The 17,356-nt window shown below is 44.2% G+C and overlaps 1 protein-coding gene across 6 annotated transcripts in view; it reads left to right on the top strand.

Annotated features, from left to right (window-relative positions):
* casz1 (castor zinc finger 1) overlaps positions 1–15,427 on the top strand; it is a 166,772-nt gene extending 151,345 nt beyond the window's left edge. For 4 of the 6 annotated variants that reach the window (XM_076740825.1, XM_076740824.1, XM_076740822.1 and 1 more), the window contains 11 exons: positions 1,442–1,574; positions 1,994–2,057; positions 3,099–3,262; positions 3,597–3,719; positions 3,826–4,146; positions 4,255–4,453; positions 5,232–5,403; positions 6,974–7,122; positions 8,098–8,329; positions 9,197–9,547; positions 10,321–15,427. In XM_076740825.1, coding sequence (XP_076596940.1) covers positions 1,442–1,574; positions 1,994–2,057; positions 3,099–3,262; positions 3,597–3,719; positions 3,826–4,146; positions 4,255–4,453; positions 5,232–5,403; positions 6,974–7,122; positions 8,098–8,329; positions 9,197–9,547; positions 10,321–11,600 — 3,188 coding nt within the window. In that variant the 3' untranslated portion in view covers positions 11,601–15,427. The remainder of the gene's footprint in view (positions 1–1,441; positions 1,575–1,993; positions 2,058–3,098; positions 3,263–3,596; positions 3,720–3,825; positions 4,147–4,254; positions 4,454–5,231; positions 5,404–6,973; positions 7,123–8,097; positions 8,330–9,196; positions 9,548–10,320) is intronic. The other 2 variants (XM_076740827.1, XM_076740826.1) reach the window with 1 other exon arrangement.
* Positions 15,428–17,356: the final 1,929 nt, after the last annotated feature.

The raw sequence follows: 17,356 nt of genomic DNA, 5'->3' as shown, positions 1-17,356 counted from the left end.
TTCATGATGTGCAGCAGAATAAGTGACTTATGCTTTATAATCCACCTTAAACAGCCAATTTGTCCTCTGATATAGTGAAGGAATGCTTTAATCTGCCTGCTGATTGTATGTAGATCATATAGTGAGTGGCTGCTCTTGATATAATGTGCTCTCATTTGGTCTGAGTGTTGATTTAATTGTCAATGACAAGGCAGGATCTGTCTGGCTAGTTAATTTTGGGTGTACTCTTATCCAGTTGGGGGGAGGGGAGGTGTGCTGGACGGAGACTTGGTTAGCGTTCAGTGACCTCAAACCAGACGCAAAATTGTTTGACTGCTGTTTTCCTTTAGCCCCACCCTGACCCCACCTCCAGCCCCTCCAACCTCAGCCATTGTCAAACTGAACTGACACTGACACTTCCCCATATCCATCTAGCTTTCAGCTGACAAGGCCCAAGACTGGCTTTTCCACTCCTATTCTGCCTGATATGTCTCTGGGTCATCTTCTAGCAGGGGGGAAACTCTGGTCGGTTTCCCCCTTACGTAGGCTGGTCTTGTTTTCTCCCCAGCAAGAAAAAGGAGAGGAGCCTCACTAGGCTGAGGGCCAAGGGCACACACTTGGTTGCCCATGACCTTGCCTGTCATTATCCCTCAGCACCAGCTCCAATTCCTAAACAACAGATTCCTCACCAAACCAATGATGGCCGCTGGTACCCTCCAGTCTCACAGTGTCTGACAGGCCATACCCGGGTCACCCCTCCCACTCACAATTTCTTTTAAAAATAAAACACCACTTATTGTCTACCAAAAGCCCTGCTTTCTCTGTGTAGCCTCAGGACAAATTAATATTTCAGTCCCTTGGGGATCGGGGGTGGGGCAGAATTCACCTTCCTGTCAGCATTTTTACCCCTCGTCATCCTGTGGTCTTTATTTATTTCATTTCAGCACTCCTGTCCTCGCTCACAGCATCCACTGAATACCTATTTGGAGGAGAATGTGATTGAGAGGTCACGCTATTTGAACCAATCTGATTGGCTGTCAGCTCCAATCTGACCGACATAGCACCCCTGTTCCTTGTGGGTACGCTCAGTGGCATTGGCTGCCGTCCGTTGTCAGGCCAACGAGGAGCCTGGGAAGGTGGGAAGGGAGGGGGGTGGCCAATCTGAGACTGCCACTTTCCCTCAGCATTAGCATCTCACTTAATGACCAGTTAAGAGGCAGCCTGGCAAATGAGTTGTGACAAGTGCTGCAGAAAAAGGAGTCTTTTTCCCTCATATCTCCCGCCTCTCAATCACCATTTAAAAGGCTTGACGGCCTGACATAATTTCATAATAATTATCACTCGGAGTATTCTTTTCGGGCCAGGACAGAAGTCAGATTGGATCTCATCATGGGGTAATAATGCTGACCAACAATAACTTTGTTGTCTCCTCTCTCCTCTGCGTCTCTGGCCTGATCCTCAGGGAATGGGCAGTCGCCTTCAGCCAGCCAGTTCAATCTGGTTCAAGTGAAGCAGGAGCCAGTGGACGCCAACTCTGGGGCCTCCCAAGACTCCACGCAGGAGCACAGCCTGGACCTGAGCAAAAAAGACCACAGGTACACAGCTGCATTGTACATAGAGGGTTGCTCCGTGGAAAATGTTGATTGTTGTTGTAAATTCATCTAATATATTCAGAAGTAAATCAACAAGGAAATAAGGTTTCTCTGATTGATAGATGATTCCTACGTTCTTGGCAGCCAGCCTTCTATTCACAATTATTTATCAAAAAATATCAAATTGATATACTTGTGCATACAATTAGAAAATGCACAACATATTTCTCAGTTTTTGTGAGAGAAGGATGTTTATATAAACCTTCAACTCCAATTTTCCCTCCAACTCACAGTAGATCTTATTTCTTAAGAAGACAGCATTTTTCTTCTTCATTATGCGGGCACACCTTGTGTGATAAATAGTAATATTTACTGTTCTCATGCAAATCTTGACTAAACATTGTTCATTTTCCTTGTTCCAGTAATGAATCAAATGGACACCCTGTACCAGGGAATACATCTCTTTTATCCTCGCTTATGAATAAGGTAAGATCCATCCATCAAACGCCTTTCATCCAAAGACAAATTAGCGGGACATGGAGGGGCCTGTTTGTTTTTTAATGTTTCACCGCTAATAAGATGAGTTTGTATCATTTAAATTTTCCAGCCATTTTTCATACAGTGTAATTTTCACTGCACCTCTCACAAATTAATATAATGAAGCAGTAGCTGGGTGTCGTGCCAGATATATAGAGATGTTTGTTTTTTGATGAGCTGTTTTGAACTCACCGTCCATTTTTTCTCCTCCTTTATACTTTTTCTTCCCCCGCCTCGCTCTACATTTATTTATAGAGTTTGTAAATTATTTGATTAAAAAGTCAGAGGAGGCAAAAAAACAGGAAGGCGAGCCCTCATTTTTTACCACGCTAAATGTTAGCGTATGGAAATTTAAATGTGTGGGTTTTTTTGTGAAGATTGAAATGGACATTGTCTTAATCATACATCTTATTTGATCGGTACAAATGTTTTGGGTGGTTTCCATCACGTTGATGGTGTAATGACAGATCAGCCTCTATTTTTTTCTCCCCTCACCAACCGATCAAAACGTCGTCCCTCCCCCCACGCGCTTCCCCTCCACAGAGGGACGCACGTGTCTTCTTTTTTAACCTCTCCCCGGGAGAGCTTAACTTCAGAGTTGCTCTCCTCAAAGCAGTCATTAAACCCAGACAGTGGAGGAGCTTGAAGACCTGTTGTCCAACAGCTCCTCATGTCGTGTCAGCTTTTCGGGGTTTGATTCAAGCCACCACATCACATAAAAGGGTTAACAGTTTCTCCCAGAGGACGCTTGGCAAACACGCTTGGCCTGCACTCAAGCAAAAGCCTCTATGTTTGTAAATCTGGCTGTGCTTTTTTGCCTCGCCAAAACATTTGTGTGTGTGTGTGTGTGTGTGTGTGTGTGTGTGTGCGTGTGTGTGTGTGTGTGTGTGTGTGTTAACTCTCAGAATCTCACTAACATATGCAGGTGCCCAGCTTACGTATGCTCTGCTAACCAAGCAGCTGGTTGTGTATGTGCTGTGTGTTTTGTAGATGTCACAGGTGAACCCTGGCCTGTTCAACACCATGAACCTGAAGACAGAGCTGGAGGCCGGCCAGAGCAGCAACGCCTCGGAGGCAGCACAGTATCTGAACAGAGTGTTGAAGAGGCCCGTGCCAGACAAACACACTGAGATCTGGAGGACGTACCTCCGCAGGTATAAAGCGTGCAGGAGGTGCACAGAGTCACTGTAGTTTGATTCACTTAGTTAGACCTGACTCATTAATTTTGATAGTGAGAAAACAGTCAGAATGTTTAAAAGTACTGTTCACACAGTAAAAGGCCCTTTTCTGTAAATACTATTCCTCACATGCTTGCATTATTGGAAATCCCCTGACACATAAAGAATCCGGTCTTGCAGGAATTTTTAATGACTTACAGTGTGACAGACCTACAACACTTACTGTAAAATGAGGCGTTGAACCAGTTGTCCTCTGAGTGTTGATTCGTTGAGAAACCGTAAATTTACTATCTTCATTATCTCTGTTAAGGTTTGACATAGATGACTTCTGTGAGGCTCAGTGTGACTTCCTTCAGAAAGTGCACTTTCACTGCCTGGTGGAGGACTGCGGGGCACTCTTCAGCACTGTGGATGGGGCCATAAAACATGCTAAGTGAGTGTCACTCCGGTTCATAATCAGAAAATATACCCTTTCCGCATTTTCACTTTTGGCTTTATTGATCAACATAAAAATGAGCTTCCATCTTGCTGTTTTTCAGCTTCCACCTCCGAGCCACCTTGAAAGTGAAGTCAGAACCTCAGTTCGGCGAGGGCAAGGACTCCGGTGAGGGAGCCCCTCTGCAGCCTGCTGCCCCCGTCTCTATGGCCAACAATCCCTCCATGGATGTGGCCCACCTCACTTCCTCTGGTGGCTACAGCTCCCCTCCTCCCTCCCTGCTGGCCTGGAAGCAGCTGACTGGCAGCATCCCTCAGATGTCGGCCTCGATGCCCAACCTGCCAGCCAACTCCCCTCTGGCCACCACCTCTCTGGAGAATGCTAAGCCACAAGTCAAACCTGGTTTCTTGCAGTTCCAGGAAAAGTAGGAGAAACATTTATTTGTGTCTTATTACATCACGTTACAGTGTGTTTGATTTCCTCTTTGGGCCAAGTGTTGATTAAACCGTGTTTTCCGTTTTTATTCATCCAGTGATCCTTGTCTGGCCACTGACTGTAAGTACTCAAACAAGTTCCACTTCCACTGCTTGTTTGGGAACTGCAAGTATGTGTGCAAGACGTCTGGCAAGGCCGAGTCCCACTGTTTGGACCACATCAACCCCAGCAACAACCTGGTCAACATCCGTGACCAGTTTTCCTACTACTCTCTCCAGTGTCTCTGTCCCAACCAGGTGAGCGTGTGGCTTGATAACTCAGCCAGGAGCTGAATCACCTTCTGTCATCGCCCGGAGTTTTCTAAGCATGAAGTATGCTATCTATTAGACCAGTGTTTGAGGTTATTTGACTCAAGGCTTTCACAACCGCTGCTCCCCGTCTTCCATCTCTGCTGGAAAAGACAGTCGACTCACCCCAGTAATGCCTGTTTATATGTCAATGATGTCATTTTGACTGCTGCATTCTCCTCTCAGAAAAGGCCAATTTAGCTGATATTACCCAATAAATCATTGTCACTTGCACAGTAAACAAGGCTGTCTGGAATAGGGCAAAAATCAGGGGAATGCTTCGCAAATGAAACCTAAATGGCAGCCCCTGCCTGCTCTCATGAGCCTGTATTTGGAAAACCGTTTAAATGAATTCATTAATGTGTCGAAAATCACCCCTCTCACAAAAAGCCCCCTCCTCCTCCTTCCCCTCCCCTCCTCCCCTTAGTCTCCATCTCCTGAACTGAGCAGATCTTATTTAGCCCAGTCCTGTGGGATCGGAGCCTCACAAACAGATGGTGGTGTACAGACATGTTAGAGAGGAGGGGTGTTTGGGGGAAGCCTGGCAAAAAAAAGTCATCACACTTAGAAATGACCAGAAAGTGAAGGACTGTGAGAAGCGTGAGATTATGTTTTTAGAGAAACTGTGTGTAGCGTTCTCTTTAACTTTGCGCACAAAGACACATCAAATAATGGCTTTGAAACGTTCACCACATTTGACTCATGAAATGATGGGCCTCTTCTGCAGCACTGCGAGTTCAGAATGAGGGGCCACTATCACTGTCTACGGCCCGGCTGCTTCTTTGTCACTAACATCACCACCAAGCTGCCGTGGCACGTCAAGAAGCACGAGAAGGCAGAGCGCCGCGCCGCCAATGGCTTCAAATATTTCACCAAGAGGGAGGAGTGTGGAAGGCTGGGTAAGAAAAGTGACTTCTGATCCTGTATACGTTTTTACCTTTTTGTCTTTGCCTCTGCATCACAAGCTCTCCGTGTCTAAACGCCCCACCTTTTGATAATATTTTACCAGGGGAGGTGTGTGGATTAAAGGTGTTAAATTGAGAAAGATGTAGATTGATTTTCAGTGGATGTTGCAAGAGGATATTCTCCGTGTTTACAAAGGGAGAGAGACCAGTGTTGGCAAACACAGTGTCGTGCTATGTGAGTTGTTTAAGAGGCATGAAACAAGTCTGCCTCATAGGTTTTGTTGCCGTGTTTTGCATATTCACAATGGCACCTCAAGTCCCAAAGGTAGTCTTGCCTGTACTATATGAGCAATAACGTCAAAGGGGGCAATCACATCCAGGTTGTTTTCTTCTTCCTTTTGCCCCTGTCAGAAATGAGCAATTAGGTTTGTGTTTGTTAATTATCCGGCTTGTCTGGTTTAGCCTGTTTGTGTTCTGAAGCTGCGCCTCACAGCCACCGCTGCCATCACACACAAATGAATTAAAAGTGATCTGTTTTTTTCAGCCGGTTACACAAGCTTTTCAGAACGCAGAGACAAAAGCAAACAAAAACAGGCCCTAAACAGCTGTTTTTTGTCCCCAGCCTGATCTGCCAACTGTATTGTTTGGGCTGGGGGAAAAAACAGAAAGGATTACCATCGGTGGCACTCCAGTCATAAAGAATTGATGGGTTGCCAGTATCCATGGCAGCAACATTAAACTGAACACCGCTGATGATGTTACCTGGTTTCTGTCTCACAAAAGGCCCTCCATGTCACGGGGGTTACTGTTATTTGCTCAACTTTGCGTGTTTAAAACACTGTGTGTGCAGAAGCTATTTGATGACACAGACGTGTTGTGCTCTTAAACTGGGTGCCATGGTTACTGACATGCTAGCACCTGCCCAGCATGTTACTCTTTCAATTATTTCTGCCTGCTTTTATATAATGGTATTTGATTAACAGACACAAAACGGAACATTCATTTAATTTGAAATCATAAAGCAATTAGAGGCAGACCGGTTAAAACACGAGAAAAGAACAGAAGAGTGTGAAGCAGACAGCGGTACAGTGGAGAACAAAAGGAAAAACCACAATAGAGATACTTTGAAAAATGAATTTAATATGGTAATAATTGTATATTTACTTTGGTTTGCAGGGGTGTGTGCGTTATTGGCCCACAGAAAATGAGAATTTATTTATGTAAATTCTTAATTGAATAAAGCATGTCAGTGTAATAAAAGAGCTCCACAGGTTTAGTGCACAGAAGCCTTGACTTGCTCAGTGTGACACTGGAGTGATCTAATATTCCTCCTACATGTACACTCTGAAACACTTTGAAACCCGATCCCTCTTTTGTCAGAGCTATATCATGAAATTAAAAAAACCTAAAAATATTTCACTTTGTGTTTGATCTAATCACAACACCATCTCACTGATGATATTGCGTTTAGCGCAGGAGTTTCTCTCCGACGCCTCTCAACGAGCCAAAGATAAATTAATCTGCGAATGCAGAATTTACAACTGTTACCGGTTTCTTTTCGCAGGTTGTAAGTATAACCAAGTCAACAGTCACTTCCACTGCATCCGCGAGGGTTGCCAGTTCTCCTTCCTGCTCAAGCACCAGATGACCTCACACGCACGCAAACACATGAGGCGGATGCTGGGGAAGAACTTCGACAGAGTCCCATCACAGGTACGAACACGCGAGCGGTGACGTCTGACACGTGCTGAAAAATGTAATTATGTGAAAATACATGTGGAACACCTCAGTGAGCAAAACCAGGTGCTGAATAGTTTATTGAATCATTTTCCAGCAAAGCCAAGTGCCTCACACGCCGTTTCACCGAGAGATTAACTTCATGCTGCGTAGATCCAGTTTCCTGTGATTGAGGCTCAGCCATTTTGGTTTTGCCAGTTTGCTCCGAAAAAAAAAATGCCCAAATATTTTAAAACGATGCATTTAAATGAATTTTCACCAAAATTGTATGTTCCAGCAAACACATCCAGTTTTAGTAAGAAAAGGTCTTTTTCCAACAAGCGCCACTCAGGAAGTCTTACGATTATAGAAAGTGAAAAGAAAAATGAGAGAAAAAATCCAGATGAGCCTCTAAAGTATTTCACTGCCAAGTGTCTTTTTGAGGACAGGTTTTCTTTTTCAGATTTTTATATCATTGATTTTTAAATACTAAGATTTTTTTTATTCTCTCAGCTCAAAATCAGTGGAGTTTACGTGTTATTCAGGTCGTTCTTTTTACGTTGTGCTTCCTGCTCTGTGAGTCAGATTCAGGTAAAAGAGTTCATTCTGTGTCCCGTAACACTAAATATGTGTACAGCTCACACCCTGTCATACCAGTTGGTGACAAATCACTCATGACATTCTTTTGATGAATTTGTCACGCTGGAGTGTTCTCTATTTCCCACCTTAAGCTCTGTGGTACATCCTGTACTGTGCGTGAATTTCGACATGTGGATTTTCTAGTTTTCTGTTGTGTTTCACTTTGAAGCCGTCATATGACTGAATTGTTGGTTTCGTTCTTTCAGAATGCTTTTGAATGCGTGAGCAATTCCTGGTCGTACGCCAAGAGCCAACACCTGCATTAATTACACGTTGTTTCCTCAGACGCTTGTTCCAAATGTGCCTTTACGGTGAACATTGTTTGTTTTCCAGGTGATGCCACTTGGTCAGAGGGCAGATGAGATACAGCATGCGTCCGGCGTGATGTCCGGCCCTGTCGCGAACCAGCCTGGTGTCAACTTCTCCTCCGCCATCATGGATGAGACTGATGATTACATGGACTACATGGGAGGAGGGGGCAGCCCCTTGGGCCTCTCCTCCGAGTCCTCCAATCAGGACCGGAGCTGCACCAGCACACCTGTAGGCAACGATGGCTCTCCATCAGGTAAGATTATGTTTAAAAAAAAAAAAAGAAGACGACCTGAGAGGTTTTTAAGTGTCAACTTGGAGAGCTTTAATAAAGTTTAGGTGAATAGTGCAGTTCAAGTTTTCTCCTTACATTCAGCATCATACATCACGCGTCACTCAGCCCACACTCCACCACCTTACCCAGAATGCCAGCAACGTGTCATTTCGTACATTCTTCACTCCGTGATTTAGTAGTTTGACTTATAATCAAAGGCATAATGACACATCAGTCATATTATATGGGGTTGATGACAATGGTGTATTCTTATGTTCTGAGTCGTGGTCAAGATCTTCTGCAGTCTGCCTGGTCATCCTCATAAAACATCCATTTTGTACATCAGTAGACTGAGTTATTGCACTGTATGTAGCTTATTACATTTTCCTTTGGCCAGAGATCATCCCTGTGGCTCTATGTCTACTTTAGCACTTTTAGCGGGTTGGATTGTGGGAGAAAGGACAGGAAAGGAGCAATGGCCTCCTTCCCCTCAAACTTACTGAATAAATGTGTTCTCCTCTGCTTTTTTCTGAATCTGAGCCTGCCTGTGATTTTCACATTTCTCCATGTGTTGCCAATATTATCCACTACTCTCATCATTGTTGTTTTGGCTGGTGTTTGGGTTACTTGTCTTGAATGGCCCTCATTTTGTATCATTCTCTTATCTTTTATCTTTCCCTTTTTACCTCCCATCCCTGTGTGTGTGTGTGTGTGTGTGTGTGTGTGTGTGTGTGTGTGTGTGTGTGTGTGTGTGATCTGGCCCTTGTTTTTGTGTGTGTGTATACCTCTCTGTGTGTTTCTTCCCCTCTTGTCTGTCCTTCACCCTCTCTGGTCAACCTGTCTCTCCAGGACAAGGCAACCCCGCCTCCACCTCTGCTCCTACCACCCCTGCTGACACTAGCGCTACCCAAAATGCACCTCCTTCTTCCCCTCCTCCTCCACCGCCACCACCTCCTCCCTCTGCTCCTCAGCCTGGCCTCCAGTCCCAGGTCCCATCTCTCTCTCCTGCTCTCCTCCGACCTCCTCTCCCTTCACTCCCATACATCCTCTCTCCATCCTGTCTGTCATACTCTCTGCTCAGCGCCTCTCTGGGAGCCACTCGGAGTGTTGTCATGCCAACCAACACACCAGCTTTCAGCCCCATCATTGCCACTCCGTCTCCGGTTAAAAATGACGTCCCTATAGTTCAGGATGCTGCAGGTACTTATCCCCGGCGCAAACCAACACTGCAGCTGTCAGTTGAGTCCTGTGCAGCATTTAACTGTGTGATCCAGCCTTTCTCTGCAGGATTATTGTGGAAAAAATAAACGGGGCTTTCTTTCCAGCATGCAACATTTGTGTAGAACTGATGAAACATGCATGCTTACTGAGTGGGTACCGTAACAGACCAAGTGTGTATAATGACGACTTCTCGTACACCTTTCCGTGTGTTTTCATGTTTAGTATTTCTAGGATTTAGAGATGGAGCAGTAAATTTGGCACCTGCACTATGAAGCCTGGGCCTTGTTTAGCTTCCATTAACAAGACTGCATCAGCAGGCTCTTATTTTAATCATGCCTCAAGTTTTATCGAGGCCCACTGCTTCCTGTCTTGCAGAACAGGGATCACATCATTAGCAGTGACCCCAGGGTGTTGCAAAAGGTGGGTGCCCCCCATAAAACAACATGGAGATAAGAGGGTTGGTTAAGACCCACCGCTCCACTTCTGTTTGGAGGCTGGAGACACCCTGTAAAAGTGTCATGTTCCAAAGTCAATCTATCATTTTCCCCCTCCTTTAATCATTCTGGGAATTAGGAATAAAAAAATTTGTGGCTCTCTGTGCTTACTCAGCTGTGAACCACTTCTGGCTGAGTAAGGTTGCACATTAGACTTTCAACTAGGGCGGTCTCGCAATGTAATTTGCTTGTAGTTTGTGGGTTTTACTTTGTGAGTCAACTGATTATTCTTTAATGTACTTCCTTCCTTTCTTTCAGGCAACACCATCTCCATTCCCACAGCCACTGGTTCAAAGAAGCGTTTCTGGATCATCGAGGACATGTCACCGTTCGGCAAGCGCCGCAAGACTGCATCGTCACGTAAGATGCTGGATGAGGGGATGATGCTGGAGGGCTTCCGCCGCTATGACCTCTACGAGAACTGCAAGGACTCGGGCTGCCAGTTTTCTCTGAAGGTGACCCACTACCACTGCACACGTGAGAACTGCGGCTACAAGTTCTGCGGCCGCACCCACATGTACAAGCATGCGCAGCACCACGACCGCGTGGACAACCTGGTCCTGGACGACTTCAAGCGCTTCAAATCCTCACTCAGCTGCAACTTCCCTGACTGCCAGTTTTCAGGCAACAGCACCCACTTCCACTGTCTGCGCTGCGGCTTCCGCTGCACCGACAGCACCAAGGTGACGGCCCACCGCAAGCACCACGGCAAGCAAGATGTGATCAGCGCCGCTGGCTTCTGCCAGTTCAGCTCCAGTGTTGATTGTGAGATTCCCGACTGCAAATATAAGCTCAAGTGCTCACACTTCCACTGCACCTTCCCTGAGTGCAAGCACACGGTGGTGGGCATGTCCCAAATGGACTCCCACAAGAGAAAGCATGAGAAGCAGGAGCGGGGAGAGCTGCCAGCCGTGTCACCCAAACAGGAAGGAGCGCACCACCTGGGAGGAGGCGTGTCTGCGGTCCCTCCGGTCTCTATGGGTCTTTCTACTTCCTCACCTGGTGGCCTCCACGGGTTGTCCCACACCATTAACAGCAGCGCTCACTCCATGCTCTACCCAACAGGCGGCATCGCGTCTGAGTACAGCCACCCATACCCACCATCCTCTGTCAGCCTGGACAGCTCCCTCAACCTGAGCACCGACACCAGCAGCTCCCTGTTCTTCCTGAAGAATGCAGTCGGTCTGGGTCTCAGCGACTCACTCGACCTCAGCAAGAAGATGCAGCGCGATGCGGCGCGATCCGGCCACAACCCCGCACCTCCGCTGGGTCTGCCGGCAGCTCAGGACGACACCACAGGAACATCCGGAGAGGCTGAAGACGACCTGTCACCAGAGGAAGAGGCGCACGTGGAGGAGGAGGAGGAGGAAGAAGAAGAGGAGGAGGAAGAGGAGGAGGCAGAGGAGGATCTCAACACTGACTCAAATGATGACTCGACGGCAGAGCCCGATGGTGAAAAGGACAATGGCGAGAGTTTTGATGCTTCCGTTAACCACACTGATACTTCCCAACTGGAAAAGCAAGACGTTGGTCCATGAAAAAAACAAAGTGACTGTAGGAAGTGAAGAAAAACCCTGTGTACTTTGAACAAACAACGATGAAAGTGGCCTCATTTATCATGTTTAGAGACTTCAGATGACAACAAAAAACAACAGCGTGGAGAAGATGACGGCCCAAAATGATTTATTATGATGTTTACAAGATGACCAACATTATTAATTCAATTATGCATTAAAAAAATATGAACGGAGACACACAGAATTAGGCCCTGTTTTACACACGGGGCAGCAATGTAAAGCATTTTACTACACATCAGTCTTTTTGTGTGCGTGCATGTTTGACTTTAATTTATTTTTAATTCTTTTTTCACTTTTTTGTGTGTGGATAAACAAAAACGTTAGAAAAACAAAAACAAATCTCTCTATATAACTATATATGTAAGTGTGTGTGTGAACGATGATATACAAAAGGAACTTGCTGGCTCAGGCGACATGAACTGCAGGGCCGCGGACACGCAGAAAAAAAGGGATGTGAATCACTAAGGGGAAACAGGATGTGTTCAGACATTTGATCTTTTTTTCTGTGTTAATATTATTATTATTATTATTATTATTATTAATTATTATTACGAGACACTGAGAGAAAAGGGAGTTACATTGTGCTTGTTCCCACCTCTCTCAGGTGTTTTTCTTTGTTCTCAATGATGTGGAATTGACCAGTAAATGTTGGGTCAGTCTCAGCTGCAGTCGGGCGTCCAACAAGCCGCCAGTCTCAACAGTTCTCTGACATTCTGCTCGAAATGTTCGACTAGCACCAAAACCAAGCTCAGCCCTTGTAATTTAACCCCCCTGCGGAGGAATCAAGTTTGTGTGTGGATAGTGCACTTTTATATTAGCTGACCATGATGATAACAATGACGATAGATAACTCATAAGCATATTTAAAAATATTTTTGTTACCATTTGCATCTTTGCATTACAATGTCGTTTTGTTGTGTTGTTAGTCAGAAGCATATCGATCTGTAAGCAAGGCGAGGTTGTGATTAACGGCCGGCGAGTGGGGTCGGGGGGGGGGGGGGGGGCGGGGGGCGGTCGGACTGACCAGAGGAAACGATGAGTCACTCAGACGCAGCGAGGAGGAGGACGGCAAAGGAAGCGTCAGGGAGTGTGTTTTACGTTGAAAATATACAGACAGAAAATGTCTCAACGGCATTTTGTTTCCATTCACTATGGCTGTGGTTGAGCTCCTCTTGTAACGGTTTTTATTTAATATTTATGTGACCTTCCAATGAGAAATTTTTAGGGTGTTATTGCACTTTTTAGGTTCATTTTTACCGTCTGAAAAAAAAAAAAATGATATATATCTTTTAACAGGGAATTTGCTTTAAAGATGTTGTTTTAGTTCACTTTTGCTTTAATGCACAAATAGATGTTAGTGTGACAAAGAACTGTCGTTCTGTGATTTATTTAAAGACTGGTTTTTATTTTGCTTCTGTGATTGGACAGTTTGAAAAAAAAATAAAACTTGTGCGCCAGAAAGAAACGGTGCCCTGATAAGAAACACTAATACGGACTGTGATTTTAAATTAATTCTTAAGAAGTCCATGGCAATGCTCACTTACTGTAGTACTAAATTATAAATCTGTCGAAGCCACCCTCTGGTTTATATTGAGCGAATATTTACGACCGAGAAGTTGACACACTGATCATGAGTTATCTCCTGAGCTTGGCAATGGAAATAAATGATCATAATATAGGGAATAATAATGTGTGTAGATGATATTCCTCCAGATATTGTTTTGAGAAGAAAAAAAAAAAGGTTGTACAGTATTTTCCTCTGTAAAAAATAACTATATATGAACAAAATGCTCTTTGATGAACAGTTTCCTTTAAAAAGAAAACCGTTAAAAGGAGAAATGAATAATAAAAAGTTAAAAATTCAAATAGCCTCATCATAGTTTGCTTGTGTGCGTGACCTTTTTTAATTTCCCCCGATTTTTGGAAGAAGTGGTTCATACTGTAGCGTTGGCAGATTCCGCTGTGACATTTGCAGTATATATATTTTTCTTTTTCCAAACTATGTCAGAAGCTCAAACTAAAATACACTGATTTGAATTCATTCATCGATGTTTCTGTTTTATTTAACGACTCGTTTTACTCATTGTCACTTTTCCATGTGTGTGCTTTTGGTTTTTTCCCCTCATTAATTGAAACTCTTGGTTTCTATTTACTTTGCTGTGGGCATGCCTCGTTCACAGACTGAAATCTCTCCCGGGACTCTGCTGAAACGCAGAGGCGACATTTGTTTTGTTTTCTCATCGCTTGCTGAGATAACTGTAGGGGCTGGGAGACATTGTGCACTTGAATTTAGTTTGTGTGCGTGCGTGTGCGTGTGCGTGTGTGTGTGTGTGTGTGTGTGTGTGTGTAAAAGAGAGAGAGAAAGAGGGTGTAAAATAGCAGGATTTGTAAAAAGTTGAAAATAAAGAAACTATAATTATTCACAATACACATGTAGTGCTTGATAGTGCTTCAGCGTTGGGTCACACGTGGAGGGGAAAGGTGCTGCTGGACGACAGCAGGGCAAAAGGTCACAGCAGCGACCTCTCTGTCTCTTTTTGTATCTGTCAGTGACACCACTGAAGTGTGTGTGCGCGTGTGTGTGTGTGTGTGTGTGTGTGTGTGTGTGTGTGTGTGAGAGTCTCCCCCTGAGAGAGACAGATAGGCCACGGCTGTAAGAACACAGACCTGTGGCTCCGTCCCAGCTGCTCAGAGCTTCGATTCATATTTCATGACCTTGTGCGTCTCTTCCCTGCTTTGTTCCGCTATGAATCCAACTAGGACACTTTTTTTTGTCAGAATTTGAAGAAAACAAACAAACAAACAAACAAAAAAAATCTGCATTCGTGCAGGTGGAGGAATCAACAATATTTGTTGCCGAGGTCGCCCGTTGTTCACGCTCGACATTCTGGCGTGAGAACGAGATCAGAGCCGAGGACCATTAGGGAGATTTAGAGGCCTGCTACTGCTAACAAGATGGCTCTCTGTGTCTTGTTCAGTGTTAACAGGGCACATTTATTTTTTAGTTCAGTTTTTTTTTTTTTTTTTTTTTTGCCTTGAGCCATGTGCTGGGTTCTCCTCCCACTCCCTCATGTCACCCAGTGGCCAGTGTGCTGGTTCTGTCTGTCCCTTCGTCTACAGCTGTTCCTGTCCTTCCTCCTTCTCTTCCTTGTGATGTTTTTTTTTAATAAAAAAAGAAGAAAAAAAACACGGGTAAAGGCATCACCATCTGTCAGCCAGCTGGCATCCTGTATATAATCTACCAGAAAAAAAAAGAATAAACATGAAAATTATATTACACAGAAACCAGACGGAAACGACCTCCAAATCTTGCATAGGCTGCTGCCGAAACGACAGATCATTTTACTGTTTTAATTAACAGAGTAAAAAGGATGGTTTAAAAAAGTGGTGGGGAAATAAACTGAGATGTATTTCCACTGCTGGAAAAATGTAATACGAAAGCCTCCTGCTTACTGTGGCGTAGTGGATACACAGAGCAACATTTTAGACTTTGTAAAATATATTGCACTTTTGGACTAAAAGCCATCTCCCGTTAGCGTTCAATTTGGCGAGATTCATGAGACATTTTATATGAAAAGTAGACAATGAAGCAATTTTTTAAAAAGTCTCTACTTGAATTTGTTGCCCTCAGCACTACTATTCATTCTTGTCGTATTGCTTATTTACACTTGGATACAGTGCTGTTCATCTTCATTGTGCTATATTTATGTTTTTCTTCTGTTTCTGCATGTCTTATGCAAAGATTGAGCTTTTCACTCAGTGAAATAAAAACCTACTGAATGACTTTAGGCCTGTTTTCAGTGTCGATGTCTTTTTGAATGTTGAAGAAGAGTCAGACGCATCTCTCTTATTTTCTACAAAACACCTCCAAGTCTTCTACATATTATGAGTGTGGTGGCTACGCATGCATGGCTGACATGGGGTCGCTTGATGTGCCAGGAACAGGTTGAGTGTGAGCAGTGTGGAGAGGCAACAGTCGGGTCTGGGAACACACACGACAGGTGTGCACTGCATATGTGGTCACATGATGCCTATAAGGCAGATTAGGGCCCAAACAGATGAAGCGCTGCTTAATGGCAGCTTTTATTAAGTTCACAAAGCGAGGGGAGGGGGTGAACAGAGGAAAAGCAGGTGGCTGGGCCTGTGCACTCTTAGATGAAGACAGATATTGTACAGTGGAGTCTGAAGAGGGTAGCCACTGTGGAAGGATTTATGAAGATTTGCCCGCCCTGGACTCACCGCCTGCCTCTTCCCGAATCCTGCAGTAATAGCCAGAGAGGGAGAGCTGGAAAGGCTCAGGGAGAAAAATGTGCCACAGACTGTGATCATATAAGATGAGATGAAAGTATAATAATACCTGTGTGTATGGTCTGTCACTGCGACAGTAAAGAGTAAAAGGGATGCGGAGAAATAAAGACAAATTGAATATCATTCATACACAAAAATAATGAAACGCTGGGACATTTTTAAGCATGGATGAAAGTGTAAAAATGCACAGGTTGTACATTACATTAAGATATTAAGCAAAATATCAGTGGCAAGAGAACTGATTGTGATATATATCACAATTATAAAAAATGCAAATTTTAAAATATCAGTATACGTGTGACAAAAATGACAGAGCCTATATTTTTATATGTATTATGTGCAAAAACAACAATACATACTAAATATGGGGTTGAGAGTGGAGACATGAAGATGTGCACTGTAATAATAAAACACACTGCCCCTTAACAGCGTACCGTCAGCTACAGACGTAAGAAGACCACTAACGATGAGCAGGTTTGGGTCTACATCATGTTTCAGCTCCCTTTTGCAGGAGCTACAGGCACCGCATGAAGCCACCAGGAAAAGGTGATAATGTGTGTCATTATGTTTGTGTATTTGAGGATACAGGTGTGATGAGAAACGAACAAAGCTGCTCCAGATCAGTGTAGGCAGACAGGGCACGCGCGCTCTGATTGGCTGAGTCTGTTTGGACTGTATGAACTTCACAGTGTGATGGCTGCCAACATGACAGAGCACCTACAGCGCTCTTTGTCACGGCCTGAGACAGAGACGCTTCAGTCATATGTGATGTCGACAATACAGTTCAGTTTAGTCCACGTCTCTGTGAAAATACTGCCTGCAGGCACACACCTCTCAAATAAACAGACTGTTCACTCGTCTGTCAATCCGCCCGTCTCCCCCTCAGACCTGTTGATGCTTCCTGACACATGATTTTAGCATTTTTTAGATGACAAATTGTTCCTGAAGCAGAACATACTTCACGAGTTTTTCAGACCTGACTAGAAAATATGTCTGTAATGAAAAGAAATGCAGAACTACGTAAAATAAATACACAAAGAATCTATATTCAATATTTTTCTATGAACAATGTTATCACATGACTAGGATTCGCTTGCAGGGTGAAGAAAGTTATCACCTGTCAGCTGTTACACAGCATTTTAGCATCTCTTTTTAGCATTGATCTTATAGCCAGCTTTTAGCAGCTGAAGAGGCAGATGTTTCCCTCAGCAGAGACCCAAAACAGAGCTGAAAAAAGAGTGAATGTTGGCATTAGTTAGCATAATAAAGACTACTGTTGCTCTGAGTTTTCTGTGTAAATAGGCAACTGTTGGCCACTTCAGCTTAAAAGGTGAAATTACATTACGTCAACGTTGTGTTTACAGCTTGTTTCTGATGCCCCCAAATGGCCAAAAAAAACCCAAAAACGT

The sequence above is a fragment of the Chaetodon auriga genome, chromosome 10 (genome assembly GCF_051107435.1).
Source record: "Chaetodon auriga isolate fChaAug3 chromosome 10, fChaAug3.hap1, whole genome shotgun sequence".
Lineage (NCBI taxonomy): Eukaryota > Metazoa > Chordata > Actinopteri > Chaetodontiformes > Chaetodontidae > Chaetodon > Chaetodon auriga.
This window is presented reverse-complemented; position numbering and strand designations above follow the sequence as displayed.